This window comes from Papio anubis, chromosome 15, assembly GCF_008728515.1.
Source record: "Papio anubis isolate 15944 chromosome 15, Panubis1.0, whole genome shotgun sequence".
NCBI classification, from domain to species: Eukaryota; Metazoa; Chordata; class Mammalia; order Primates; family Cercopithecidae; genus Papio; species Papio anubis.
Window position 1 is genome coordinate 11,409,181 of NC_044990.1, and position 21,658 is coordinate 11,430,838.

The 21,658-nt window shown below is 38.7% G+C and overlaps 1 protein-coding gene and 1 pseudogene across 5 annotated transcripts in view; both read right to left on the reverse strand.

The window, feature by feature from the left end:
• N4BP2L2 (NEDD4 binding protein 2 like 2) overlaps nucleotides 1-18,156 on the reverse strand; it is a 96,490-nt gene extending 78,334 nt beyond the window's left edge. For 2 of the 5 annotated variants that reach the window (XM_003913741.5, XM_017951080.3), the window contains exons 1-4: nucleotides 16,902-17,592; nucleotides 14,060-15,318; nucleotides 6,041-6,165; nucleotides 172-260 (exon numbers count right to left, since the gene is read on the reverse strand). In XM_003913741.5, coding sequence (XP_003913790.2) covers nucleotides 172-260; nucleotides 6,041-6,165; nucleotides 14,060-15,318 — 1,473 coding nt within the window. In that variant the 5' untranslated portion in view covers nucleotides 16,902-17,592. Of the gene's footprint in view, nucleotides 1-171; nucleotides 261-6,040; nucleotides 6,166-14,059; nucleotides 15,319-16,901; nucleotides 17,599-18,131 lie in introns of those variants that run through there. The other 3 variants (XM_017951079.2, XM_031655703.1, XM_021929378.2) reach the window with 3 other exon arrangements.
• A 1,069-nt stretch (nucleotides 18,157-19,225) lies between these two features.
• On the reverse strand, nucleotides 19,226-19,755 carry LOC108582770 (annotated as a pseudogene).
• Between the last annotated feature and the right edge of the window lie 1,903 nt (nucleotides 19,756-21,658).

The window sequence follows — 21,658 nt, forward strand, 5'->3', positions numbered from 1 at the left end:
GTTCCTTAAAAAAACATCATTTACAATTTTTTAAAAAACTAAGCAAACCAATAAACCTTTTTAGAAAACAAAGGACAAATGTTTTAATAATCAAGATCAAACCAGCCCAAATTTTAGAATGTGAAAAAATTGACAATAAAAAATAAAAACTTTCTCATATTTCATATTTACCACTTCCACATATGGCTTCATTTCCCAAGCTTGTATATTAGTGTTATCTATTATAACTGGAGATCTTCCCTGATCGATAGCTTGTTTCGCTGAAATAAAATATAAATTTAAAAATAAAAAAAACAGATTAGGTTAAAATACACAAAATAAAAGTTAAACATTTATTGTTAAGAAATGTACTACATCTCTTTACTTAAAACCGAAACTATGCAATCTCTTCAGTCAGTGTCATGAAAAAAGAACTCCACTAGATTGAAAGGGAATTAAAGGACATAACCATATGCCAGGTGTATTCTCCAGAATGGATGCTAGCTTTGACAAACTGGCTCTGAATGGCATTTTGCTGAACTTACAGCTAATAAAGCTTTCAAGTCTAGAACTAACTTTCACTTACGGGAAATGTAAGAGATGAACAATTTACATCTGAATATAGACTAAGTAAGAGAAGAGGTGAAAAATTATTTTGACATGGAAGGATGAAGATTATTAAATGAAAATGGCAAGTAACAAGACAATAGTTAAATATAATCCTATTTAGGTCAAAAGAATTGGGGAAGATTTATGGAGATATTAAAAGTGGTCACCTGTAGATGGTAAGAATATTTTCATTTAATATTTTATCTGTATTTTCTTTTTTGGGAAAGTTACTGCAAATGATTATCTGTATTTTCTAATTTTCTACAATGTACAAATAATGCTTTTGAAATAAGGCTCATGTTTTTGAAAAGTTATAGATTTAAGTCATTACTTACCAGCAAAACTTTATATACCAAGTAGCTAAAAATCATAGTTCAACTGACTTTGTGGATATTTCTTAGAATTACAGCTTCAAATTGGGAGTTGCAGTAGAATGGAACTTTTCTAAACTATTATCTCCCATCCAAATGCCATCTTTTCTACCAAGAGATAAGAATCACTGTCACAAGGCTGGGCGCAGCGGCTCACACCTGTAATGCCAGCACTTTGGGAGGCCAAGGCGGGAGGATCACGAGGTCAGGAGTTCGAGACCAACCTGGCCAATATGGTGAAACCCCGTCTCTATTAAAAATACAAAAATTAGCTGGGCGTGGTAGTGGGCGCCTGTAGTCCCAGCTACTCAGGAGGCTGAGGCAGAAGAATCGCTTGAACCCTGGAGGCAGAGGGTGCAGTGAGCCGAAATCGTACCACTGCATTCCAACCTGGGCGACAGAGCAAGATTCCATCTCAAAAAAAAAAAAGAATCACTGTCACAAGAAGCCACTGTTAATGACAGGAGTATGTATATCTCTGAGATATACGAGAGAAGAAAAATAATTAAGAACCCTTGATAAATTTAAAAAACTAAGGCCAGGTGCAGTGGCTCAGGTCTGCAATCCCAGCACTTTGAAAGGCCAAGGTGGGGTGGATCACCTGAGGTCAGGAGTTCAAGACCACCCTGGCCAAAATGGTAAAACCCCGTCTCTACTAAAAATACAAAAATCAGCCAAACTTGGTGGTGTGCGCGTGTAGTCCCAGCTACTTGGGAGGCTGAGTCACAAGAATTGCTTGAACCTTGTGAAGTGGAGGTTGCCATGAGCCAAGATCGCGCCATAGCACTCCAGCTTGGGCAAGAGAGTAAGACTATGTCTCAAGAAAAAAAAAAAAAGAAAGAAAAGAAAAAGGCCGGGCATGGTGGCTCACACCTATAATCCTAGCACTTTGGGAGGCCAAGCTGGGTGGATCACAAGGTCAGGAGTTCAAGACCAGCCTGGCCAAGATGGTGAAACCTCATCTCTACTCAAAATACAAAAATTAGTTGAGTGTGGTGGCAGGCGCCTGTAATAATCCCAGCTACTCAGTAGGCTGAGGAAGAGAACTGCTTAAACCCGGGAGGCAGAGGTTGCAGTGAGCCAAGATCACACCACCGCACTACAGCCTGGGTGACAGAGCAAGACTCTGCCTCAAAAAAAAAAAAAAAAAAATTAAAAGGCTGAAGCAAAACCAAACATCATATGTTCTCACTCACAAGCAGGAGCTAAGCTATGAGGATCCCAAGGCATAAGAATGACGCAACTCTGGAAACTCAGGGGGAAAGGGTGGGAAGGAGGTGAGGGATAAAAGACTACAAAGAGGGTGCAGTGTATACTGCTTGGGTGATGAATGCACCAAAATCTCACAAATCACCACTAAAGAACCTACTCATGTAACCAAACACCTCCTGTTCCCCACTACACTATGGGGAAAAAAAGGCTGAAGCAAAATGCAAAGATATGGAAGTTTTCTCAGGAGTTAGAATTCAAACCACTAAGTTCAACAGAATGAAAACATTTATACAGATGTCTAGGACAGACAGAATGCTAAAGGTCAGTTAGAATAATCACTATGGGGAAATACATATTTGGGAGATGTCTCTAAACACCAAAAGAAATTTAGAATTTGGGTCATAAATAGGTGCCATCATCTATTAGTGCTAGCTTGGTGCTAGCACCAAGACACTACCATCTCCCACTGCTCTGTCTCTAATCATAATGATCAAATCTTCCATTCAAAACCTTATTAAAATTATTCTCCTAATGTCTGATACGCTCACACATCTAAGGAGTTGTGTTTTAGAAAGTAAGTTTTTATTGACCAAATAAATTTCTGATTTGTAGGAATGGGGAGATTATCTTCTTTCCATTATCATCCAATACCATAGTCTAGTACATTTCACGAGAAAAGAGCTCCTAAGTAAAAACACGTCTGAGTACCCAAATAATGGGAATAGTTTTCTTAAACAAATGAACTATCACGCTGTAAGAAAGAGAAGAATTACGCTTTGGAGATGTTTTCCATTTTTAGGTGTTCTAAAATTAATTTAGATTATTTTAATAATAAATATGAAGCAGATTTTCATAGAATGGTGCCTAGCATTTAAAGATATTCAAGTCCATATTTATTGTCCCAGTTTAATAAGATACCACTACTCCATTTAACACATATAATTAACATAATACAAATGACATGAACATTTTAATGAAATATTCTGTACTAGTTTGTGTTTTTTGAGACAGAATCTTGCCCTGTCACCCAGGGTGGAGTGCAGTAGCACAATCTCAGCTCACTGCAGCCTTGACCTCCCTGGCTCAAGTCATCTTCCTATCTCAGCCTCCCAAGTAGCTGGGACTACAGGTGTGCACCACCACGCCTGGCTAATTTTTATACTTTTTGTAGAGATGGGGTTTCATCATGTCGCCCAGGCTGGTCTCTAACTCCTGGGCTCAAGTGATCCGCCCGCCTCGGCCTCCCAAAGTGCTGGGATTATAGGCATGAGCCACCACACCTAGCTATGCTAGTATTGTAATGAGAAAAAAAAGTCCCACACAAATAAACTTACTAGTTCACCAAAGGTATACTGGCTCTGCCCTGTCTATTCATTCAACTTATCAACTAATCTGTTCCCCTTAACTTTAGGCCAGTAACCCCAAACATTTTCAGAATTGCAATCCCATCATTATTTGATTTGAGCAACAATGTTCTATGGCATTAAAAAAATTAAAAAATTAGTGTTGTTTGAGATTGCTATGCCACTCTCCAATATATTGGAGAAATTCTAGAGAGTTATAAAATCAACACTAGGAAACAGTCTTACGCTCGAATTTATCCTTGTGAAACTATAAATTGTAACAGAGTGAAAACTTTTTACTCGAAAACACCCTCAGCCAGGCACTGTGGCTCATTCAAAATTCTACAAAGTTTTTAAAAAAAATAGCTGGGTGTGCTGGTACATGTATGTAGTCCCAGCTACTTGCCTGTAGTCCTAGTTACTCAGGAGGCTGAGGCAAGAGGATCTCTTGAGCCCAGGAGTTCAAGGCCACACTGAGTTATGATTGTGTCACTACACTCTAGCCTGGGCAACAAAGCAAGACCCCATCTCTAAAACACACACACAAACATCCTCACTGAAATTCCTTACTGTATTTGACAAACAAAAAGAAAAGCATTACTATTTTTCTTGTATATATTAGACTTTAGGGCAACCCTAGTTGGTAGCTTTGAGGTAAGTTCTTCATTACAGAATAATTCTATTAAACATAGAAGGAATAACTAACCTAAAAATCACCATTTTGCAATTCTGAATGAAGTAACTGACTCAGGAAACAATTTATTGTTGGATAAAACCATCATATATAAGGTTAATAGGGAACTTGATAACAGACAGAGGGAAAAGGTTGTCCCTGTGAAGCTACTGATTAAGCTCACTATTACTAAGAATAGGACAACCAAATATCTGCTTGCCAAAAAAAAAAAAAAAAAAAAAAAAAAAAGGTTGAACCTAATCAAGCCTCTATTCTAGAGCTAATTTCCATTCACATAAAACAAAGAAGAGGAGCAAGTTCAATCAATGGTTAACACCAAGAAGCAAATAGACAACTACAGCATAAGCAACCTAGTTTCTGTAACAATAGTGTAAGGGTTAAAAGAGGGAAAATGTTATGGTTTAACTTAATAAAATAAAACAAAATGCATTTTGAGGACTTTGTTTGGATTCCAATTCAAACAAAATAACTTTGAAGAGATTTTTAGGACAACAGAGGAAATTCAATTACACACTAGGTTACATGACCTGAAGGAACTGGCATTTTTTAATATGTGTGATAACGGCAATGAAGTGAAAGATGTGATTAAGTAAAAAAGTTAATTTGAAATGTATAAAGTATGATATCTAGAATTTGCTTTAAATAGAGGAAGGGGTAAAAACAAAAAGATAAAAGCCCATATACCAAAATCTTAGTAACTGATAATTCTGGGTGATGGGTCTATGAGGTTCATTACAGTCTCTTTAATCTCTTTAAACTTTTTCATAATAAAAGCTATCTGTTTAATCATCAATCCACCCTTCTTTTAAAATAACATTGTATATATATTTACTTATAGTTCAGATGAAGTTTTCAATTCTTACTATATATCAGAATCATCTGGAGAACTTTCAAAACAAAAAATATCAATGTTTAGGCCCCACCCCAGATCAATTAAACCAAAATATCTAGGGCTGAGGTCAGGCACACTTTTGTCTATTTTTTTTTTTTTTGCTTTTTTTTGAAGTCCCCAAGAAATTCAAAAGTGTAGCCCAGGTTAAGAATCCCTATTAATGATAAACAAAAACTGACCCATGTCCACTAAAAAAATGTATTAAGTAGATTTCTTTTCTTTTTTTTTTTTTTTTGAGATGGAGTTTCGCTCTTGTTGCCCCCCAGGTTAGAGTGCAATGGCACAATCTTGGCTCACTGCAACCTTTACCTCCTGGGTTCAAGTGATTCTCCTGCCTCAGCCTCCCAAGTAGCTGGGATTACAGGCATGTGCTACCACGCCCAGCTAATTTTTTTTATATTTAGTAGAGGTTTCACCCTGTTGGTCAGGCTGGTGTTGAACTCCTGACCTCAGGTGATCTGCTCACCTTGGCCTCCCAAAGTGCTGGGATTACGGGCGTGAGCCACCACGCCCAGCCTTAAGTAGGTTTCTTGTAGAGCAATATTGAGAAAAACTTTTAATATTCACAACCAGTATATTAAGCCTTGGAAAACATTAGCATTATTCTCAGGGAAATAACTTTGGGACCATATAACAATGGTACAGATTCACAGTTCTCTGAATTTACTCATCAAGTACAAAATAAAGCCTCTTAAATATCCCACACTGCTATCATTTTACCAGCTTATACTGATACACTATTTACAGTTTACAAGGCATTTTATCTAAATTCTCTGCTTTCCACAAAAACCCTGATCACGTAGGGCAAGTATAATTATCACCTCTAACAGATGAAGAAATTTTACCATTCAACTGGTAAAAACCTAAGTTGAGAATAAAATCTAGGTCTTTTGACTCTGAGCCAAACATTCTACCCCGGGAAATTTGGCCCAAAACAAACCTCTGTTCTGGTTCCAGTCATGGGCATCACCAAGTTGATTAACATTATACCTGTACCCATCTTGATGGTGAAAATAGTCATCAGTGCTGAACACAATGCCATCCCGATTCTGACCAAGCAGAATTCTGTTAACAAAAGAAATCATAAAGGTGCCATTTACAAAATCTATAACCATCAGAAATAAATACAACTGAAATAAATCACACAGGAGAGGTTATTAAATGAATTTCTGATACTTACCTGAAAGTATATTACGAACCTAATAGTCTAAGAGCTGACTAATCTTACAAAGATTTCAGATTTCAAATCATTTCACACTTAAATCTACACAATTACAGACACTAACAAAACTTTTTTTTTTCCAAGATGGAGTCTCATTCTGTTGCCCAGGCTGGAGCGCAGTGGCACAATTTTGGCTCACTGCAACCTCCATTTCCTGGGTTCAAGTGATTCTCCTGCCTCAGTCTACTGAGTAGCGGGATTACAGGCATGCGCCACTATGCCCGGCTATTTTGTGTATTTTTAGTAGAGACGGGGTTTCACTATGTCGGTCAGGCTGGTCTTGAACTCCTGACCTCATGATCCACCTGCCTCGGCCTCCCAAAGTACTGGGATTATAGGCATGAGCCACCGTGCCTGGCGGTAACAAAAACTTTTTAAAGCAGCATTTGTATTGTAACTTTTTAAAACGTTCTTTACCCAATCTCAAAATTATATCAACTATTATCCATGTTTTCACTTCAGTAAATTTTGTATTTGTTGTCTAAAATTGCCTCAATCTAGTGCAACAGGTAACCCAAAAAGCAAGTAAGCCTAAGCAAGCAATTCATTTGGAAAAAACCATATGTGACTCTAGACAGCTTTAATAAACTCATTTCCATGAAACATATATGATCCTCCTATTACTAAGAAATAGTTGGAGGCTTAAGGTTATGGAACAATCTGTGATCCTCCAAAGTATAATCAAACTTTAAATTTTCAAGAAATTAAGTCGCTAAATCAAATTAATTATTAAACACTAAATGAAAAACTCTCAGTTCAAGTCAATGATAATCAAGCTTTGCTTTGAAAATGATACTGCCTTAAATTGACAAGCACAGCAAGATTAAGAAGTACTCAGAGAGAACTCACATTACCAATGACTCAGGAAAGAAATTGGGAGTGTGCTGTGATAGGGAAAATGCAGCAAGATAATGATTTGGTGAGAGCAACAACTAAAGTATTCTGTTGTTTCTCTCCTCTCCTTCAACCTTTAGGCAATTGGACACCACTGTATACTTCTGCGGGGATTGGTGGGATGGAAGGTGGAAGGAATTGAGAGTAAAAGAATATTGGCCTGGAATGATTCAAACTGACTTATTTCCTACTAAAAAAGTAGTAGGGAGGGTTTCAACTGTTAAGATGACAAGTGTCATCTCTCCATCCCTCAGCTTATAATGGTATCATATACAGTTCTCCCTCAATATCCATGGGAGATTGGTTCCAAGACCACAATTGCTGCTCAAGACCTTGATACAGAAATAGCTATTTGCATATAAACTATGCACATCCTTCCATACACTTTAACTCATCTCTGTATTACTTATAATATCTAATACAATGTGAATACTATGTAAATAGTTATTACACTGTATTGTTGAAGGAATAACGACAAGGAAATAAGTCTGTACATTTCAATTCAGACACAATATTTTTTCTCAAATACTTTCAGTCCAAGGTTCGTTGAATTCACTGATGTGGAATCAACAAAAATGGAGGGCCAGTGGTATATTTTATAAAAATAAAATCACTCATATCAAAATAAAGCAACTTAAGTGTGTAAAGGTTGGTGCGAAAGTAATCGCAGTTTTTGCCATTAAAACGCCAATTAAAAACTGCGATTACTTTTGCACAAAACTCTATTCCCACTTACAGAATTACAGTTCAAATCACTTCAGACAAACCAAATGAAAGTTAATGGTTTGGGTTGTGTGTCTGCTTCCTTGGGGGACTGGAGTTAGATTTCTTTTTCAGGCAGCCATGATTTTTCCAAAACATGTCTATATGACACATTTGGCATTTTACTGCTTATACAGATAACCCAGAATACGAAAATGCCATGATATTAGCATTCTAAAGCAAAACTCAATCACCCAAAAAGAGATTTTGGTTGTAATCACATAATATCTAATTATGTTCAACAGTACCAGAAATCTAGATAACACCTTTTGTAGATACTCTATGCTTCCTTTTTTTTTTTTTTTTTTTTTCCTTTTCTTTCTTTTTTTTGGGGGGGTTTTTTTTTTTTTTTTTTTTTTTTTTTTTTGGAGACAGAGTCCCGCTCTATTGCCCAGGGTGGAGTGTGGTGGCATGATCTTGGCTCACTGCAACCTCCACCTCCAGAGTTCAAGCATTTCTCCTGCCTCAGCCTCCCGAGTAGCCAGGACCACAGGCGCATGGGCCTGGCTAATTTTTGTCTTTTTAGTAGAGACGGGGTTTTGCCATGTTGGCCAGGCTGGTCTTGAACTCCTGACCTCAGGTGATCCTCCCACCTCAGCCTCCCAAAGTGTTGGGGTTATAGGCGTGAGCCACTGTGCCTGGCACGGGTGATTTTTAAGATGTTAATAATATCATTCTACATGACAATCATAGTTTTTGTATCTAAGAACTGGTTTAAATTATTTCTCAAAATAAGAGGTGGAGGAGTAATAAACCAATTTATATCATTAAAACAAGTAAACATTACATATGAACAAATCTCAATGAAGAACATTTTCTTAAATATATAAATCGTAACTACAGTAAATAAGTTTAGCTTGAAAATACTTTTCCTCCCAGGCAGCATAGACTGTTCACGCATCTTTTTCAAATTCCCTGAATTACTTCAAACCATGAAGCTTTATTTTATGGACTTAAAAACACACCCATATGAATCTAGGAATATCTCAATGTCATACCAAGCCTCTAAAGCAAAAATAATTATTTAAGAACATTCATATTTTCAAAATTCTTAGACTCTATCAGAACTCTCAAGTCAGGTACTAAAATGGATTTATAGAATATCAAAATTTAGAGATTTGAGTAAGTCAAATATCTAATTTTAAAAAATCAAATCTGGGCTCAGTGGCCACTTGATTTCTTTTTTTTTTTTTTTTTCAAAACAATAGCTATCTTTTTGAGAATCTATTATATGTCAAACACTTTACATAAACCTATGACCTCAATTAATCCTCATAAAAGCCTGCCAACTCATAAAAGCCTGCCAATTTGATAATAAACCAATTCAGGAGAAGAAATAATTTTGGCAAGTTAGATGGTACTGGGAGAGCTAAGATAAGGCATCTCCTTGACCCCAAAACCAATGGCCTCCAACGATCCCTGCCTCCTGGTGCTCACAACCTTGTATCCTCTTATCCTGCAGTAGGCTTAGATTTAGTCCCCAGCTTCTAAGGAATAGAATATGATACAGGTGATGGGATGTCACTTTGGAGATTACTTAAAAAAAAAAAAAAACAGTAGCTTCTGTCTTAAGACTTGAGCTTGTATGCTTTCTCTCTCTCTGAAATAAATCAGCTGTCTTGTGAATGGAGAGAGGCCAAGCAGCAAAGAAATGAGAGAAGCCTCCAGGCTCCAGCCAGCAAGGAACTGAAGTCTTCAATCCAACATAGCTCACAAGGAACTCAGTTCTGTCAACAATCTTGAGAGAGCTCTTAGAACCAGATCCTTCCCAAATCAAGCCTTCAGACCAGAACACAGTCCTAGCTAACATCTTGGTCACAGCATTCTTAGAGACACTGAACCTAAGGCACCCAGGTAACTATAGCCAGAGTCCAGACCTACAGAAACTATGAGGCAGTATGTTTGTTGTTTTAAACAACTAAGTTTTAGGGTAATCTGTTATACAGCCTTGAATAACTAATGTACTCTATACTTACAATTTCTCATTTAAGAAACAAGTGAACCAAGAGAACCTATTCCCAAAACAAGGCCTAAAAGAGAGTCCATTTTCATGGTTTGTTTTTTAAATTTCTAAGATCTGCATATTATTTTAATACTTTCAGTGCATTTACAAGTGATTTTCAAAAAAAAAATACAAAATCTGAGTAAAACTGACACATCATGAACACTTTTCCCCTTATTTACTGAGTGCCTTTATACACTTTCTGAGACTTTACTGGGGTACTCTAAACACTCCCTGAATTAAGAATAAAGGGACCTACACTAAGAAAGGTTAAGTCTTTCCTCTGGAATTAAGGAGACTTGCTTCCTCCAAAAGGAGGGAGGAAAAAAAGGCTTTTCCCATCTCTCCCTAAACTATGGTAAATATATTAGTTTCTGTAACTTCTATAACACCACAAACTTAAAAACAGGAATTTATCTTACATTTCTGAAGGTCGGTAGTCCAAAATCAGTTTCACTGAGCTAAAAACAAAGTGTGTGCAGACCTGTGTTCCTTCTGGAGGCTCTACGGAATTTGTTTCCTTGCCTTTTCCAGCTTCTAAAGGTTAGCTGCACACCTGGGCTTATGGGATGTTCCACCATCTTCAAAGCCAGCAGTGTAGCATCTTCTCTCTTGACCTTTGCTTTGGTTTTACCCTTTCTCTGACTAATTACTCCTGCCTCTCTCTTATTAAGAACCTTTGTTATTACATTGGGCCAATCCAGATAATCCAGGACAGCCTCCCCATTGCAAGATCCTTAACTTAATCAAATTTGCAAAATCCAATTTACCATGTAAGGCAACATATGCACAGCTTTTAGGGAATTAAAGCATGGATATCTTTGGAGGGGGACATTATTCACCCTCCCATTGCAAATATCCACAATAATCTGTAAAACAGATGACAACAAAAAACTAATTTCTTAAATTCCCTCACTTTTTATTTCTTAGGGGGTAAGAAAGATCCCAGCGTTTACCCATTCTCTATTTTCTTCCAGTTTCCTTATTGGTTTTGTTTTTACTCTTAGTCCTTTATCCATCTAGAAGTTATTTTTGTGAATGCTTTAAGACAGGGGCTTTAAATATTTTTCCAGACTGACAATCAAATATCCTATTACCATTTATTGAATATTTTGCCCTACTAATATAAAATGTCATTTCATCAAATATCAAATTCTCTTATATGTAGGTATGTTTCTGGATTCTCTTTTCCTTTTTTTTTTTTTTTTAAATAGAGACAGGGTCTATGTTGCCCAAACTGATCTCAAACTTCTGCCTCAAGTGATGCTCCCCACCTCAGCCTCCCAAAGTGTTGGGATTACAGGTGTAAGCCACCACACCTAATCTGTTTCTGGGTTCTCTAATTTTATCTACTTGTTATTTTGCTAATTATTGCAAAGTTTTGATTATAGTAGTTTCTAAGTATATTTTGATAGCTGGTGGGATAAGTCTCATTTTTTTTCAAACTGTCCTTGTTATAGTTACATACCAAACAAACTTTATTGGCTTCTCAAATTCATACAAAAACTCCTTTGGGATTTTGGTTAAAGTTTCACTGAATTTATAAATCAATTAGGAAAAAAAGTGACATCTTTATTGGGCTATCCTACCCATAAACACCCTATGGGCTAAGGCTATGGCCAAGGCTATTATGGCCTACTGTCTCTCTCAGAATCATCATCAGACATCTTGAATACTTACCATGTTAGAGACATGCTGATTGAGATGTGGGCAAGGACTAAATTAAATAAGAAGAGGACTTGAACATTACCTCCAAAGAATCTGAATTTTATCCAACAGCCTACACTCATTACCACATACCAAATGTAAACATTACTAATTTTTTTTTCTTGTTTTTGAGACAGGGTCTCAATCTGTCACCCAGGCTAGATTGCAATGGCGCGATCATGGCTCACTGTAGCCTCTGGGGCTCAGCCTTCCAAGTAGCTGGGATACCCAGGTTATCCAGGCTGGTCTTGAATTCCTGGGCTCAAGGAATCTGCCTGCCTTGGCCTCCCAAAGTGCTGGGATTTCAGGTGTGAGCCATCGCGCCCAGCCGGTCTTTTAATTTGGTCCTCCAAATCAGCTCAATTCTGATCTATCAATTTTCACTCTATTATTTTGTCAAAGCTTGTTTTGAATGTGAACTCCTACATGAAGCCATTCCTCACCAAAGAGTATGTGACTTTACATCTAATTCCAAATAACCAAAACCACTTCACTCAAAAAGTGTTGACCTAAAGAGTTACAGACCAGGCTCCTTGAAGTCAGGAGTCATGTATAAGACGACATATCCATTAAGCATTAAAGTGAAGGCAAGGGAAAAAACATACTATCATTTTATTCCTAGTTTGATCTCTTGCTAGCTTTTGTAACTTCTAAATCACTTAACCTCAACTTCTTTTAGCCTCTGCTCCTTCTATAAAATGAAAAAACAACCCATCTCACAAGATTTTAATGTATGGAAACACTGTAAATTGTGAATCACAATACAAATAGTACTTGTTGGTGCTACATATAACTTCCATTCTTATATGTCTATTCTTCAAATAAGTATACATATTATATCTAATCACCTCTATCATCTCCCACTACAATGTCTCCTTTAAATTCTATTGAATTTCCACTACTTTATTCACCTTTAGTTTCAACATACTCCAATATGTTGTCTCAAGTCTAACTTTTCTTCCTTAGGTTTCTTCTATACCTCCTCTTAGTCAAGTGGTCCCAACTAGCGGACTCTTTTATCCAATTTCCAAATTTCAATTATTTATTTTCTCTGATAGTATATCCTAAATCTAGAAGACTGCCCATGTTTGTGAGACCTCACTCCTAACTTCTATTATTATAGAGGTGAAATTTTATCTTCTCTACAAAATCCTCACTAGCATAAAAGGAATCAAAATACAAAGACCAAAATTTAACTTTGGAATGAACTAATTCATTCACCGTTTATAATCACCGCTTATAATCTAGCTTGAAATATCACAAATTAAATCTTTAGTCTTTTCTCTGAAAAAAAAGTTTAGTTAGGTTGTTTAGATTGTCTTGTTAGTAAATATAAAACATTTGCAAAATGGTTTCTTGGACTTCTCCATCCTCACCCAAAGATACCAGAAAATTTTCTTTTTCCCCTTGTCTGGCACAAATCTTGAATCATCTTATATAAACTGCAGAAAATTTGTACTGCTTACTTTACACGATTTTTTCACAATTGCATAAATATATTCAAGTGCGTCAATAGTTTTAAAATGTAAACAAAAAAAAAAGGAATTTGAAATATCTTGTAATACAATAAACCATCACCAGTTCTAATACCAATTCAGATACTGCTCACTTCAAACTCCTGAATTTTAAGAAATCAAAACAGAGTTCCTTCCGCCAATCAGTGGTATGAACATGGCACAGTGCTCAACACATTCAAAATTCCTTTCCTTGGGTTGTCTCATTTGATTCCCAAAATAATTTCAGAAAAATTAAGTATCATTTATTCCATTAACAGAGTAAAACTTGCCCAAGGTGAAAAAGTGAAATAACTGAGTCAATACCCAAATTTTCTCTTTCTTTTCTCACCTCCAGCTGAACTTGAAAAACCCAAATTTTCTAACACTGAGTCCAACTTTTCTTGAACAGCTGACTCAAAAGGGCAGGCCAGGACAGTCCTCAAGTAGCATTGGCTTTCATCACTGTCATAATTATACAAAGTGTTATCTATTTTTAAAGCCCTTAGCAGAATCTAAATATAAACATATATGCCAATTCTCCTTTCTTCTATCAGAAAAGATTTTTAAATAGTTACACTGTCAGATGCTATTCTCAAATATAGCAAATTAAAGATTTTCTTCTACTAGAAACATGAAAGCATTTGTCACTGATTACAAATATCATTTATAGTTTTAACATTTTTATTTTATTTTTTAGAGACAGGCTCTTACTATGTTGCCCAGGCTGGTCTCAAACTTCTGAGCTCAAGTGACCAGCCCACCTTGGCCTCACAAGTGTTGGGATTACATGCATGAGTCACTGCAGCCGGCGACAAGTATCATTTATAATTTTTAAATAATGAATTACCAAGTATTCAGTTGGTATCCTCTACTCACCGAGACAATGTTGTTTTCCCAGAACCAGGCAGACCTCTTAAAAGAATAAGTAACTTCTGCAATTTATTTAACTTTTCCTCTTGAAACTGCTGGTTCACAAACCTGTCTGTTCCATTATGCTTGTCCATGCCAGGATCTTTCCAGTATCTTTCTCTGACTTCACAGAAACCATTACTCACATACTCATCTTGCATACTGCAGCCATTTCCAGAGGGATGAACACTACTCCTATTCTCACTACAGTCAGTATATTCATTGCTCTGATCAAAAGTCATACAATTCCAGTTAACATGACAATTATTTACATAATATCCATTTTGTATCTCAGAGTCATCTTGCGCTTGGAAAATATTTGATGGTAGATTTCGTGGAGCACTGAATCTTTGAATATTTAAATGATAGTTCAAACTGGGAAGAGGGGGACCATGGGGCACTATAAAAGGATGCACTGCCTGCCATTCAGGCCTGAAAGAAGTAAATGAAGTGTCACAAAATGTAGGTATTATTTGTCCATTACAGGGATATTTGCCTGTCTCATTCCCCAAATTCTGTTGATAATCACAATGTGATGGAAAAACATTATTACTAAGATCTTTCTTTTCTTCGTCAGGTTTTAAGAGACCATTATTATGGCCTTGATAAAATGGAATCAACTGTTCCTGAGAAGGTTCAGATTCTTTACAATTGTTCTCAAAATCATCTTTTTCCTTTTCAAGCTCTTCAATTTCTTTGTAAAACTGGAATAATTCATTGTCTATCTCTGATTTTTCAGAGTTAAATTTCTGTTTCTCTTTTTGTCCTCCTCTGCCATTTATACCATTTAGAGCGTCTGCCTCATTCCTCCCTTCATTACGTTTCTTTTTCTCAGGGGGTTTGTAAATGGGTCCTATAAATGCTTTACTTGTGCTATATATCTCATCGTCTGTGGATACTAATGGAGGACGTACTTCCTGTAAAACCTGTGAATCAATGGATTCAATAACATCTGGTCGATTACCAGGCATCTCATCATGTAAAGGTCTATGTAAATCTGTAGTTTCAGTTTTGTTCTCCTGCAAATAACTTTGTCCTCTGACATCAATGACGGTCACAGGGACCCAATCATTTCCAGTTTTCTCTTGGATTCTGTGAAAATCGGCATTACTATGATTGTGAAAAACATATGTCTCTGTAGTTGACTTCAATTTTTTACAGCGTGGTTCACTCGTTACTTCTTCTCTAGGTCCCAAGAATTTACCTTCAATTTCACCATAAGACATCTGAGAAATAAATAAATCATACAATTACTAGCTAATATATTAAAAACTTAAATAAAAATTTCTTCAAAAACAAGAAATTAGACATTTAAATTTGTGATATATTTAATGGTAACAATTTCCCAAAATACCAGAATCAATTTTATAACCACTTACTATTTAAGTACAGTCATAACAGGGTGGTTTATGGGAGGGATCTCATTGAATATCCTTTAAAAAATATATACAGATAGACAGATCTCAACTTTAAACGATCCATTTCTGAATTTGGAGGACCTAAAAGATTTAAGTACGTCTGAAAAGTTGAGTCAGTAATATATACTTTTATGATATAGACACACAATTGTGTATTTAAAAGGAGAGTGAAACTGCCAACACCAAATTAACACATACTCAAACTGGCTGACACACTGCATCCTAAGCATTTCCTTACTTAAAATCACTGTGTTTTGGAGAGTAAATAGCTCCAATTCCCTCCCAAACCTCAGACAACCAATCTCCTTAGCATCCAAATGTTAGATTAACTGAAATGCCAGTCTGTGGAGGCCCTTTACTGTGAGTAGTTAGTGTAAAAGAGGTTCCCAAATGGGTGTAGTGCGTTAATTTAAAAGGAAGGAAGAGATAAGTTGCAATGACGATAACGGAAATTCGTTTAATAAAGAAATCTGGCAACTCCCAAAGTTCAAAGCGTTCATCTTTTCCGAATAGTCTATCATGAAGACAAAATTTGCTTCCCTTTAGACCTGGCAGAGTGGCTCAAGCCTGTAATGCCAGCACTTGGGAGGCTGAGGCGGGCGGATTGCTGCTTAGGAGGTCGAGACCAGTCTGGCAACACGGCCTAACTCCGTCTCTTAACAAAAATACAATAAATTAGCTGGGCATGGGGGCGCGCACCTGTGGTCCCACCTACTCGGGAGGCTGAGGTGGGAGGACCGCTGGAGCCCGGGGCGGCGGCGGGGGGGGGAGGGGGGGGGGGGGGGGGGGGGGGAGGTCGTGGTAAGCCGAGATGGCTCCACTGCACTCCGGCCTGGCAACAGAGCGAGACCCCCTCTCGGGGGAAAAGAAAAAAATTGAAACACCTTAGGGACCTAAAAGTACAGCCCAGAGGCCTATTCCACCCAATTCTTCATTGTGCCACTCTCTGATGTTCCTAACACGAGAGAAAAAGAAATGGACAAAAAGGCGAACTAGAGAATGATGGAAGTAGGCCACAGAGCTGGAGGAGGACAACTGCGGAGAACGCCAACAGGCCTCCTCTCGGTTTCTCATTTCCCCATTCGAAATGTGTCAGAAAAGTCCCGAAGAAGAGCAACCGGGTTGCGTTAACGGAGCGTGGCCTATACACTATCCGAGCTCCACGACTCCAGACTTCCAGTGAGCGGCCCAGGCAGAAGTGCGTCACCCAGCTTTTTTGTGCCAATGGAGACATGCTCAGGTCCTGTCCAAGAATTCTGGAGGTCTCTGAGGCGCAAAAGTTCACACTGAGCTTGCTTCTACGTTTACAGCTAACCTAAAGGGTCAAGAAGTGAAAGCGAAAAACGCCACCACCACCCCACCCTCACTTCTAAAACGGGGTGTCTACTCACCTTACTCTACCCCTACGCATTGACCTTTACCTCCCAATAAAACCTTCTTCTTGTGAAGCCACGAACCTCTGTGAAGGTGAAAGAAAAGCGGAGACACAGCCCTAAAGCCCAGGTCTGGAAGAACTAAAACCCCAGCTCTCAGAATCGCGGAAACAAACGGCACCTCCGTACGCAAGATGGCGACCACCTCTCGGTTACCCAGGCCAAAACTAGGCTTTTGCGTCAGGCATTGTGGGAATTGAAGTCTGACGTTCACACCGGCTCCGTAAACCTCACGGCGCGGAGACTAGGTCTCCCAGAATCCATGGCGTGATAAACGCACTAATTTGGCAACTAAAGCAGACCGGAATTAGTTCCTAGACCTGGAGAAGGGAAGTTATCGAAAAACACCAACTTTAGTTAAAAGAAAGCAGCGACCTCCTCTGGCGTTCGCCCCCGAAGGAAAAGGGAGTATGAGAACCTGGCGCCTGAAATAGATGTGTAACCGGCTCTCAGTGCATGCTTCTTAGGGCTTTCTAGAAGACAAAGAGCCAGCTGACTTTTCCAACGGAACTCCACAGGTGGTATCACAAATTTGGATTCTGGCCGTTTCTACGAAAGACCACCTGACGTAATTTTAGGTTCATGCTTTTCTGTGGAAGAAAAGAATTACTGCGGCGCAGGTCCCCAATAACAGATAAAAATACTTATGAGCAAAATCGCTTAGTGTCATGTCGCTGTTTTGTTTTAGGAAATACAGACCGATCACTGAGCTTTCCCATTAAGAGTCAATATATGCAAAGCACGTAGGACAGCGAGCTCCTGGTAAGAATAAGCGTTATGTAAGTGTTTGTTACATTAAAAATAAATACAAATCAAACAACCGGCAGTCCTCAGCTGAGGGCTTCTTTTCTCTTCCCACCACCTCTCCAACCCGTCCTTCCTCCACTGGTTCCCCATCCCCCATAATTTCAGGTCCTTGCAAGGAAAACTGATAATCTCTTCATATTTAAGTAATTATTTCTATGGATATGTACCTTTTTCCATCTCCAACGTGTTAACAATTTCATTTGTTGTTAAAGTTACAGTCTGGAATATCTACATTTGATTATTTAACAGCCTTGTGATCAAGGGAGTTCACCAAAGCAACCCATCTTAGAAAGAAATCTATCTCAAATACAGATTTGTACTATGACCTTTGTCTTCTCATAATTAAAGTCATGCATCCTCCTTTGAAACAGCCACATTTACCTGAGGTTGTGGCGTTCTCAGTGTGTTACATCCGCAGGCACACTATGCTCATTATAAAATAATATTAATCTTTGTCACCCCATCAAGGTATTGCCCTGTTTCTCCATGGCATATTTTCCCCCTTAAAACTAATAAGCAGCCGGGCACGGTGGCTCACGACTGTGATCTCAGCACTTTGGGAGGCTGAGGTGGGCGGATCACCTGAGGTCAGGAGTTCGAGACTAGCCTGGCCAACATGGTGAAACCCCATCTGTACTAAAAATACAAAAATTAGCCGAGCATGGTGGCGGGCACCTATAATCCCAGCTACTTGGGAGGCTGAGGCAAGAGAATCACTTGAAGGTGGAGGTTGCAGTGAGCCGAGATCATGCCATTGTACTCCAGCCTGGGTGACAAGAGCGAACAAGAGCGAGACTCCATCTCAAAAAAAAAAACAAAAACTAACTAATAAGCAATCAATCTGTGAGGTTATACTTTGAGACTAAGCAAATATCCTGCTCCTAATCAAACTTTACCTTATGATTCAGATTCCATAAATGTTGGGATTTTTTTTTTCCCGCCTCCTTCAAGTCTTCCACATTTGTCAATCCAGATGCTGCTATAGAGCAGAACCCTACTTGTTTATTTATTCACTATCAGTATGAATTTATGGATTTCTTTTGTTCAGGCGGTTATACTCCATTGCTCTCCTTACTTGTTTACTATTAATAGACTATTTTTAGGATTTATTTTTAGACTATTTTATTTTTAGACTATTTTAGGTTTTAAATACACATAAAAATTGAGCAAATGGTAGAGTTCCCATGTACCACATACACACACACACAGTTTCCCTTATTACTAACCTCTTACATTGTTACAACTAATGACCTAACATTGATACATTAACATTAACTTGTTATAACTTATTAGTTATAACATATTATATGTAACATTATTACGTATTAGTTATATATTAGTTATATAACTTATTCATTATTCAAATTTCCTTCATTTTTACCTAAATGCCCTCTCTGTTCCAGGATTCCATCCAGGATACTACCTTACATTTAGTTATCATGTTTCCTTAGGCTCCTTTTGGCTGTGACAATTTCTTGTCCATGAGGCATTTTATTTGTAAATATATGTATTACATCCCTAGAAAAAGAATCCCAGGATTTTCCCTCCGGTGTGTTTTCATCTTGTTTCTTCATGGTCTATGATGCCAGCTGAGGTTGTCAGTACAATGAAACCAAACTGGTGGGATGGAAGCAGATTATTCTGCCATTTTTCCAGATCTTTGAGTTGCACATCAAATCTGGGGCTGATCATTCCACACTTGTTTAGCCTGCCTGTGAGGTTCACAACAATTTTCCCAGCTCTGTGATCATCAGTGATTTCAAATTCACCAGTGTAACCATGCTTCATCATCACAGTGAGAAACCGGACGATGACTTTGGAGCAAGGCCTAATAAGCACCTGGCGTTTGCCTGTTCTTTTCGGCATTGTTGATGCTCTTGAGAGCATCAGCCAGGACATTCATGTGCACCATTGCGGCGGTGCGGAAAGGTGGCGGAAAGAAGACCGGAGGGGAGAGTGCAAGGAGTTGGCTGCGACAATTTCTTAAATTTATTTTTTTAGTATCTTAAGCTTATTTTTGGTGACCTTGCCTTTTTGTTTTGTTTTGTTTTTGACAGAATCTTGCTCTGTCACCCAGGCTAGAGTGCAGTGGCACCATCTCGGCTGACTGCAACCTCTGCTTCCCAGATTCAAGAGATTCTCCTGCCTTAGCCTCCTGAGCAGCTGGGACTACAGGCGCCCACCAACAAGCCTCGCTAATATTTGTATTTTATTAGAGATGGGGTTTCACCATGTTGATCAGGCTGGTCTTAAACTCCCGAACTCAAGCGATCCACCCGCCTCTGCCTCCCAAAGTGCTGGGATTACAGGTGTGAGCCACAGTGCCTGGCAGTCCTTGACAATTTTGAGGAAAACTGATCAGATATCTTGTAGCATATTCTTATGTTGGGATTTGTCTGATGTTTTTTGCAGCCTCCAGAACTGTGAGAAATAAGAAAATTATTTTTATTTATTTATTAAGACAAGGTCTTACTGTGTCACCCAGGCTGTAATGTAGTGGCACAATCACAGCTCACTGCAGCCTCAGCCTCCTGGGCTCAGGTAATTTTCCCACCTCAGTCTCTTGAGTAGCTAGGACCATAGGCATGCATCACCATGCCCTGCTAATCTTTGCATTTTTTGTAGGGATGGGTTTTCACCATGTTGTGCAGGCTAAATTTTTCTTCCTTCTAAATTACCCAGTCTCTGCTATTTCTTTTATTTTCTCTTTCTTTTCTTTTCTTTCTTTTTTTTTTTTTTTTTTTTGGCCACTTCTACTAGGGTATTTGTTTTGAGGCAGGATCTCACTCTGTCACCCAGCCTGGAGTGCAGTGGTGCCATCAGAGCTCACTGCAGTCTCAACCTCATGGGCTCAAATGACCTTTCCTCACTCAGCCTCCCAAGTAGTAGCTGGGACTATGGGTGTGTACCACCATGCCCAGACAATTTTTGTCCTTTTCGTAAAGACAGGGTCTCACTCTGTTGCCCAGGCTGGTCTTGAATTCCTGGCCTCAAGTAATATTCCTGCTTTGGCTTCTCAAAGTGCTGGGATTACAGGCGTGAGCCACCGCGCCCCACCCAGACATTTCTTAAAAGAAGACGTGCAAATAGTCAGTGCTTAATAGGGAAAAAGACAGTCTCTTCAATAAATGCTGTTGGGAGGCCCGATGTTATGGCTCATATCTGTAATCCCAGCACTTTAAGAGGCTGAGGTGGCGCCAGGCACCGTGGTTTATGCCTGTAATCCCAGCACCTTGGGAGGCCAAGGCGGGTGGATCACCTGAGGTCAGGAGTTCAGGACCAGCCTGGCCAACATGGTGAAACCCCATCTCTACTAAGAATACAAAAATTAGCCAGGCATGATGGCAGGCGCCTGTAATCCCAGCTACTCAGGAGGTGAAGGCAGGAGAATCACTTCAACCTGGGAGGCAGAGGCTGCAGTGAGCCCAGATTGAGCCACTGTACTCCAGCCAGGGCAACAAAGCGACCCTGCATCTAAGAAATAAATAAATAAATAAAATAAAGCCAAGACGCCCCTCAGGTTTGGTCTATCTTTGCATGCGCCCACTTCCTCCTTTGACCTTCCCTGCCGTATTTTGATGCAGTACAAAAGCTCTCACCAGAAGTTGTGCAGATGCTGGTGCAACGCTTCTTGTACAGACTGCAGAAACGTGAGCTAAATTAACTTCCTTTCTCTATAAATTACCCAGCCTCAGCCTCAGATATTCCCTGATAGCAACACAAAATGGACTAAGTCCATAGTGTCATTAAGTAGGAAAAGAAAAGCTAGCAAGAGAAATGGGCCATGTAGTGAGTAAAGGGGGATAAGTATTGATGAATTCAGTTTTGCGCATGGTACATTTTATTTGCCTGGAAGATCACCAGATGGTAGTGTTGGGGATTTGTCTGGATTCAAGAGAGGAGTTGGA